Here is a 9,603-nt window from a genome sequence, read left to right as displayed (position 1 = left end):
TTACCCAATTATCAAAACAAAACTTCTATTATTATAGAAAAAATCCTTATTATAGGAGAATTCAAAAAAAATACACAATCATCAATTTTTGAAAATTTGTTGTTATAATGTAAAATTCCAAACCAACTCTTAACATAATTATCAAAACAAAGACTTCTATTAAAAAAAAAAATCCTTACACAACCATTTTAAAAGAAAAGGAAAATTATCAACTTTTTAAAATTTGTTGTTCTAATGCAAAATTCCAAACCAAACCTTAACCTTCATTTGTAGAGTTTGTATTGTAATAATTATTGTAGCCAAAATAGCACAATTATGGACTTCTTAAAATTTGTTGTTCTAATGCAAAATTCCAAACCAACCATTAACATTCATTTGTAGAGTTTGTATGGTAACACTTACTGTAGCCTTTGCTTTCAAAGAGCTTCCGAAGATTGCTTATTATAGTCATGTAATAGAAATAGGGAAATCTATAAAACAATTATTTTACACAAAGTATAAGGTGGTTGGTTTTTTTTCCAACATTCACATCAAGTCGGCGATCCCTTTTTCATTAATTTGGACTTTTCAGGATGCCAAGTTTCTTATTACATTGAAGGTAGTATCATCCAATTTCCCAACCACGAGTTTCATTCGCCAAGAACTCCCCCACTGGTATCTGCCTCGTTGTTTCAACCAAAAACCAGGTAGAGTTGGGATACCGTGCTGTTCATGACAGCCTTTCCAATGAGATTCTTGAGGCCAGAAACTTCATCTTTAACCAGTCATGTGCTCCATCCTGGCTTCAGGTTCATCATCCTCCGCTGTTCTTGATGGGTCATCAGGGTAGACTGCATGCAAAATGAGCTGAATAACTCCAAAGGTTGCACCAATACCATTTAGGACCTGCAAACACAAATACGTTCCAACTCCATTTAAAGCGTCAGGGTTATGACAAAATTACTTCTGTTCAAAGTTTATGGTGGCCCTATTTGGGATTTGAGGACTTACCATGCTAAGAGGGGCGTCCTTGTTAACAACACTGTAAAGGAGCCATAATGCGGAGTTGATTAGAGTGAGGAAAGATTGAAGAAAGGGCAGGCTGGTCACGCTTTGGGTAGTAATGACTTGCTCCTGCTCATACGGCAAAATCATAAATATAAAACAATCTGATCTAACTCGAAAGTAAAGAACTTTTTATAAAATCCCACGAAATAGAGAGAGAATTTGCAGCAGAGGAAAACTTATTTACGAATTTATTGTATTAGGTATTTTATGACTTTATTATATTATGTATTTTGTTGAGCTTAGAGGCTCATTTTACAGTCTATGACGTGTAAGGATGTTAGTCACTCATCAAAGTGAAAATTTTAAAAAATTTTGAATTAAAAAAAAAATAATAATAACTATATAAATATTTAAATAATGTTGCCTCATAAAAAATTTAAATTTGTATATGAAGAAATTCGATCCCTCTCAGTTCATATTAGATCTGTATTTAAGATGGATCTATATTGGTTATAAATCCAGTAGTGGCAGGTGTTCTACAATTTATAATTTTGAGTGAGGAGATTTTCAAACACATCTCAACTCCCTAGGTGTATCCATATACTTTATAATTTTGGGTGAGGAGATTTTCAAACACATCTCAACTCCCTAGGTGTATCCATACACTGCCTAGGTTGAAAAAACATAAATATATAATACTATATAACATGTGATGAGTAAATTATTTAGTTTTGTTGGATTTAGTTTTAACAAATTTCTCGTTTAAATCTCATGTGAGGGGTTGATGTTGAGTTTAGTTTTCATCAGACTTGAGGTTTAAATATCATGGGAAAGGGTATATGGTAGAAACTAATTGTGAAGATTACTCTATTTTAGAGGACACTCAAAGTTTAAGAAATCTCACACAATTATAATAATAACATCTTTTTATTGAAAATCATTCTTCCATCCAATACATCAACTAGCCTGAACTTAAATATAATTCAGCAATTAAAAAAATAACAAATAAATCTAAGTAATATAAAATTAAATAAAAAATTACTTTATATCATTTTTCATTTCTTTTAATTATGAAGGATATTTTTCAAAATATTCCCTAAATTCTTCTTCCATCTAAGATATGAACTAACCCCAACTTAAATATAAATAAATAATGAAAAATAACACATAAATCTAACAAATATGAAATTAAATAAAAATTTACTTTAATATAATATTTCACTTTTTGTTATCTACTTGGGTAGCTCAATTGGCAATGGCTTTGGAAATGGAGTCTCACCTAACCAGCATTCTTGAGCTCAAATCTTATGCTATGCCCCACTAGTGTGAGAAATTAGACATGAGAAAGTCTCACCAAACAGGAAGTCTTGGGTTCAAATCTTTTATCCTACCGAAATTTGGACATGATAAAAATATAGCCCTACCATACTTAAAAAAAAAAAAAAAAATCATTTTTAAATTTTAACTGCACATATCTTCGAGTTAAATTTCTTATTCTCTAATGTAAAATTTAAAGTTTATATTGGGAGAGACTTTGTCTTAAGTTTATATTGGGAGGGACTTGATTTATCTTAATCTTTCTGGGTGCTTTACAGTTTGGGTGATATCTTTACGAAGTGTTTGATTGAAAACTTTTTATTTTTTTCATGTCAAATTTATTTGATCCCGTGAGCTGTTTCACTGGTGCAAGTAGGTCATCTTGCTTATTAGAATGCCTTCTCTGGTCCTTTGCAAATTAGCAGTCAGTGAATGGAGCTAGGTGCGAAATGTTATTGCTTTTCGTTAAAAAAATAAATAAAATACTGTAATTTGAGTTAAATTAATTCTAGTCAAGATTATTAACGCTCTAAGCAAGTGGCGTTTTTCAGCCTCAAAGAGTTAATTCAATTTATTAAAACCATCTACCGAGGAAGAAAAAACTTCTACGTATATAATAGGGAGAAGAATGTTTATCTTGTCAAATTGATTTGATTTCCCACATTCATAGGTAAAATCTTCACACAAATCTTCACACATATTTTGCAGATCATTAGGATTGATATTTTTTTTCATTTTTTTTTATTTTGCAAATCAAGATAGATAATATTTCAAAAATTTGCTCACATTTATATGATTAGAGTTAAGACTTTTGTGATCCATAATATAAATAGAAATATTTCAGATTAATCACATATTTAGGATTTAATCAACATTTCAAACCAACTAATGTGGTCCATCCTCAAGAGACAAGATCATGATAATAGACCACATTAGTTGGTTCGAAACTCAACCAAATCCTAACTATGTGATTAAACCCAAAATTTATATCCACATTTATATTTATTAGACTTACCAATATTAACTTACTTTCAAATTATTTGATTATATTTATTAAATTCACTAATATTAACTTACTTTCAAATTATTTGATTACAGACTTTAAAACATTTTGATTTATAAAATATTTAGAAATCTATAATCAAAAACTTGCACTCAGATGATTTGATTGCAGATTCCAAAACATTTATTTGCAGATTCCAAAATATTTAAAAAATGTAAGAGAAATAAATCACTACTTAGACTCAAGTTATTTTTTTAAAACATTATAAAAATCATGTAAAGTGATGGATTTTTGGAATGTGGGGTGATGAGATGAATTCATAGTTACCAGCACTGATAATGGAGCTGCATACATCAAAATGTTAAGAACCCCGCATATCCATCCAACTGTTGTAGTTCTCTGATCTTCGGGTACGAGATAAATTGCAAACGCAATTATTAAACCCAATATTATCAAGGATACAAGTTTCATCTTGAAAACGCGACGCTGTACAACGAGAAATTCAACATCCCATTATTAGAATCGTAGTCCAATATAATATCTCAGGACTTTCCGGTATGTTTTCATGATCAATTAACAGAGAATACAAAGTTTTGTGGGCGGACTTACCTTCTCTTTCATAGGACAATGGACGTAATGAATTAGAAAGAACACCAAATGCAGAGCAGCCCCGGCGCCATTGATATATCTAACCAGATCTTTGTTATTTGGGTCCGAACTAAGACCATAGACCATCCAAACTACACAGTTGAGGAAACTGACTATGTAGGTAAAAGCTGAATATGGTACTGTGTGGCCATTTTCCAGGATGGTTTTGATCGTGTGGCTGGAGTGTGAGGAGACATAAGAAACAGTCATTAATCAACATTCCTGCCAGAGAAGTTAAGTGATCTACAGTGTGGGTGGTAGCGATCTATTGAAATAAAGCACAGGGATCTTTATTACCATGGAGCACTCAGACAGATTGACCTAACTACTTTAACTGTGTACTAAATACATTTTTTTTTACCATATTTAAGTGAAATTGACAAACAAAGTCTGTTTAAGAAATGGACGAGGTCATCTATTAAAAAAAAAAACATCTAGATTGCAAATTTTAGAAATATCCTAGAATCTTAATGTCAAAAAAGGTAGAACAATTGATCATTTTCAATGTCAAAAAAAAGTCGAACTATTGATATTTTTTTGATAATCAAATTCTGAGATATTTATAAAATATGCAATATAAAAAATGCTCATCAAATATAAACTAACAGATCAAAATTTCAATTAAAATCCATTTTACCTTTAAAATCTTGATCAAAATTTTATAAACAATAAAAGAAATAAAAATAATACAATATATAGACGAGCTGATTAAAATTTCAATTAAAATCCATTTTACCTTTAAAATATTTATTAAAATTTTATAATACAATAAAAGAAATAAAAATAATACAATATTAAATATGGAGATAGATAAAATATAAACTAAATACATGTTTTTCGGACCATCTTTAATTGAAATTGACAAACAACTTTTTTAATAAAATGTGTTTAAGAAATAGATGAGGTTAAACATTACAAAACAGCCCAGCACAATCAAGTACAGGCAAGCCAATTAAATTTCAAAAACTTTTAAGAATTTTAACGAAATCCATTTACATTTAAAACATTTATTAAATTTTTGTAAAAGGATAAAGAAATAAAAAATACAATATTAAAAATGAGATAAATAAATAGTTTATATGGCTCTGGAGTATCTTCTAAGAGTTAGTCTTCTTCCTAAGTAAGTAAACAGGTTAACGACTCAAAACTTAAAAGGAGTGAAAGCATGCCCTCTTAAGGACCACCAGGGGTTATTCCAGGTGGCGTGGTTTTCCTTGAATAAGGGTGATGAATGAGCGGAGTGGTTTTCCTTGAATAAGGGTGATGAGTCACAAGTCAGCCTGCATTAGTGGATAACAGCTAGAGATGGTTGTCTTCAATGCTCATTTGACAACTGAGTTATGATAGGTTTTCCCATCTCTGTGAAAAAAAGTTTATAGAGATTTTTTGACACTATAAGATTAACTAACACAATTCTACATTTGATGTATGCCATTGAAATAATTTCTTCCTTTCAAAATTACTTTTCCACCAGAGAGATTTGTTATTTGATAATTTTCATAATAATTTGATAATTGTATTGTAAATATGAAAAGATAAACATGAATTTAAATGCAAAATAGTTAATATTTGAAATTTCATTTGTTAATATAAAACAGATAAAACATATATGCCACTATTTTTTTTTAAAGCAACCATGGTTCTGGGTCACTGATTAGCCACTACATCCACAGACAATAATCTACACAGATTCACCAAAGGTAGCCTACAACTACATCCATGCCCAATAATCCACACAGATCCACAAAAAAACCAATTAAACTATATCTCAAAACTATATCACAAGCATATCCATATATAAATATGGAAAAACAAAAAACAAAAAACATTCTACATTCCATAAAAATAGCATAAAGATTCATGTATCAACGTTCAATAAAAACAACATAAAAATAAAACATACCCCGCACAAAAACGAAACATACCACGCACAAAAATACAGTACAAACACCCAAAATATGCAAATAGATAGATGTAACAGATCTCTCACGATTTAAGATAATTTATGCTAAGTTGTCGATTCTGTGAATCTAATTGGAAAATGATATTTATATGAATCCATGCTGGGTTGTCACTTCTGTACAAAACTGGCAAAGAATATTTACATGAATCTAAGTCAGGCTGCCAATTCTTTGAAAAACTGGAAAATAATATTTACTGAATCTATGCGAGGCAGAAAAATTGAAGTGCAGGTTAGATTTAGAAACTAGAAGACTCACAGTGGCGAGAGAAACAGCGCCATGCGAAATATGTTCCCAAAAGCAACCCATATGGACTTTTTGGCTTCCAAAATGGAATCGAACGGACGCATTTTGCAGCGGACTGCATGAGATAGTTAACTTACTCCCATCAACAGTTCATATTTCTAAAGAATTTCTGCAAAGATATTGGCATTTGATTTTTAATCATCATCATTACTCAGAAAGCAAAACAATGCCTTGCACGCTTCAGTCTGTTTCAATGTCAAATAGTTGATTAGTTGAACCATTTTTCAAATGGTAACAAGGAGTTCATATTAAAATATCAAATCTACTGACTATGGTTACATATTAATATAATATTTCAATTCTACAGGCGATAGTTACAGCTTGCAGATAATCTGTAATACTCGTCTGTTGTACGTTAAGTGCTATGATTGTAACAGTTTTTGAAGTTGGCGTCTCTATCATGTTTAGAATATCACTTCGTGACATCAAACAGAGACTTTATCCAATCGCAGTCATTTCTTGTGTTGACTCTTCAGCTGGTTCGCTGGCCTGTGTCAACTAAAATCATATTATGAACCGCGGTTCTCTATTTCAGATCATTTACTTATATTTTTTTATTTATTTGTTATTTTATTTTACAGTAAATTTTTTTTGGACAGTAATGAGTAGATATTTTATTAAGAATGTTTATTGGGTGTAGAATTTTAATTTGATGGGTAAAAAACTAGTCAGGTTAAATATTGGTGTGGCTTAGAATTATCTATATTTTTTTATTTATTTGTTATTTTATTTTACAGTAATATTTTTTTTGGACAGTAATGAGTAGATATTCTATTAAGAATGTTATTGGGTGTAGAATTTGAACTTGATGGGCAAAAATCCAATCATGTTAAACATTGGTGTGGCTTAGACTAGGTGCGATCCCGGGTTTTGAAACAGGGACCAGTGACCTGGTTCACCTATCAATCAACCACACAAGTTCACCTATCAAACAGACTTGTCATATTTCAATGACCCTGTATTTAAAAAAATACATGAAATAATTAGTTTTTAATGAAAAAAACTATTTTTAAGATTTAAAACCATGATTCCAAACAATATAGATAAAATATGCAAAGTATGTTCATCTATATATGGGGGAAACGTGAATATATCAAATTGGCACGGAGTGCAATACATATCAGCCACATCGAGACTCTAAATAGCCTCTAGAGTCCAAAAACAATGTTATAAGCTAGTGTTTGAGGACTCCTAAAACTCTTCTACAACCTTAACAATAATGGTAGTAGTAGCAGCAAAAATAGACATCAAAACTACAAATCACTAATCAACATGATCACTCATGAAACTCATCATTGATTCAATGCTACTAAAAATGGAATCATGAGCAATCAATACATAAACATCATCTCGGTGAAAGTCTTCAAACTTGGATTGCTCAACCTTATAATATGATAGAAATTGAAGTTTTACAAGTCTAACTAGAGATTTTGGTTTGAGTGAAGGGTTCATCTCCTCAACCTTATAATGTGGTAGAAAAATCTTAACATCCCTAAACAATTGTTTTCCTACGAGTGAAGGATACATTATTGTTTATTGCCATGGTAGAGCAATTCAAGAATCAATACCACGAACATCAACAAAGTTCAGAAATCAATGCCACCAACATCAAGGTTCTTAAAGGGCTTCATGCTCTTGATCATGCATGGTAGAATGCAAACCCCAAAACTATGAAATCATGAAAACCATTAAGTCTGCTAAGTTTTGAGTGAACTGTAAAATTCTAGTTTCTCCATATGAAATCCAATGAGGTCAAAACCACTCTCAAACATCCTGAGTCATTTCATGGTAATGTTTAAGTGAACTTAAAATTCTAGTTTCTCCATATGAAATCCAGTGAGGTTGAAACCACTTTCAAACATCCTGAGTCATTTCATGGTAATGTTAAAAATTTAAGTAAAATGACGAAAATGGAAAATAAAGGAAATGTCACTTTTACTTTAAGAATTTAACATTACCATTTGACATTGATCGCTAGTGTTGCTAGGGTTGATATGTGTGAAGCAAATGAGAGAGGATACTCACAAAACTGCATTATGTGGAGTCCATATCTGGCCTCACAATAAACCGGTCGGTTTATGAAGGAACCGGCCAGATTATGAGAAAACCGGTTGGTTCCTTCATAAACCGGTCGGTTTGGGCCAATTTTTGTGATTTTTTGGCGAAATAGACCCATAAACAGGTTTTTTTTTGTTAGATTTGACCTGGTCGCCCAATGCACCGGCCGGTTTAGACCAGTTTCCGGTTCAAGCCAGCTAGTTTTTAAAACTATAGTTTTGACTGCTTAGATGCTTATGGGTCATGGTTTCTCGAGGCATAGGTCAAGCTTGATGTAATCTCTAGAGAACCCAAACAACAAAAAAAAATTATAATTTAAGACACAGGTTCTTCAAGGGAAAAGAAAGGAAAAAAACCTAAATCTTCATCAAACATACTATCATTGTCATACATTTTTCCAACTAGACATCAACAAAACTGGTCAGATAAAAACACAAATTTGCATAATGACATCATGAACTGAGGGGAATCTATTATGTTATCAGTCTGACCACCAAGGGGTTGATGCGACAATCACCTTCGTTCCTCTGAAACTGGAGCTCTACCAATTGTTTGCAGAGAGCGCCAATCTCATCTCCTTACGATTCACTTGAGTTTGAAATAGTGGCAATTTATTTTTTATTTTTATTAATATACAAAATAAATTTTTGTGTAGCTTATTTTTAAAAACCATAAATTTACATTGTTTAATTTGCAAAGTTCAAATATTTTTTTTTTAGTTTTTTTTTTTTTTTCATAATGTTAAATTATATTTCAAAATCTATTTTAAATAACAAGAAATCATAACCTAACCCAAAATTATATTACTAAATTGAAGAGAAAAAACCATTTTATTTATTAACTAGAATAGACTTTTTCCTAACAAAATTATCAATAAAATTGAGATTATAATTTTTGATTATATAAAATAAATCTTGTCATTAAAATTAAAATTGTCAATTTTTATTATAATATATAAACAAATACAAAGTTAAAAAAATACACAAAATATTGAATTTAACAACTTAAATATATTATTCTAACCAAATTTATTTAAAATATACTCAAAAAACCTAACCATTTAAACTAAACTTTCCATGCCAGAATTGTACAATAAATTACAGAATGGACTGAGAATCATTCAATCGCCATCCAATTTTGTGCCGGTATATAAGTCCAGAGGTGGATTCACCAAAAATCTTGACTTTCCTCATTCACAATCATAAAACGTGTAAATTTCGTTGACCCAGTAATAGTCTCGGGAGGGAGAGTGGTTGCAGGAGACACCGTCTGAGACGTCAGCTTTGCCAAAGCCTAAATTATTGGACACCCTGGAGATGGCGA

At 31.0% G+C, this 9,603-nt stretch overlaps 1 protein-coding gene across 1 annotated transcript; it reads right to left on the bottom strand.

Annotated features, from left to right (window-relative positions):
* Positions 1-490: 490 nt before the first annotated feature.
* Positions 491-6,363, bottom strand: LOC149141057 (bidirectional sugar transporter SWEET7-like). Its single transcript, XM_089450083.1, has 5 exons — positions 6,175-6,363; positions 3,917-4,133; positions 3,635-3,793; positions 991-1,113; positions 491-885 (listed from the first exon to the last, which is right to left on the bottom strand). Exons 1-5 carry the CDS (start codon positions 6,264-6,266, stop codon positions 757-759), a joined length of 720 nt encoding a protein of 239 aa, XP_089306209.1. The 5' UTR covers positions 6,267-6,363; the 3' UTR covers positions 491-756.
* Positions 6,364-9,603: the final 3,240 nt, after the last annotated feature.

This window comes from Pinus tabuliformis, chromosome X (assembly GCF_031772625.1).
Source record: "Pinus tabuliformis cultivar Carrire ecotype Pingquan chromosome X, CPIR1, whole genome shotgun sequence".
Taxonomy (NCBI): Eukaryota; Viridiplantae; Streptophyta; class Pinopsida; order Pinales; family Pinaceae; genus Pinus; species Pinus tabuliformis.
This window is presented reverse-complemented; position numbering and strand designations above follow the sequence as displayed.

What these genes read in the sequence shown, in the direction of transcription:
- LOC149141057 (XM_089450083.1), bottom strand. Translation starts at nt 6,266, where the DNA reads ATGCGTCCGTTCGATTCCATTTTGGAAGCCAAAAAGTCCATATGGGTT. An exon ending in GCGCTGTTTCTCTCGCCACT is followed by an intron (nt 4,134 to 6,174) that starts GTGAGTCTTCTA and finishes CTCACACTCCAG; the next exon opens with CCACACGATCAAAACCATCC. An exon ending in CAGCTCCATTATCAGTGCTG is followed by an intron (nt 1,114 to 3,634) that starts GTAACTATGAAT and finishes CCGTATGAGCAG; the next exon opens with GAGCAAGTCATTACTACCCA.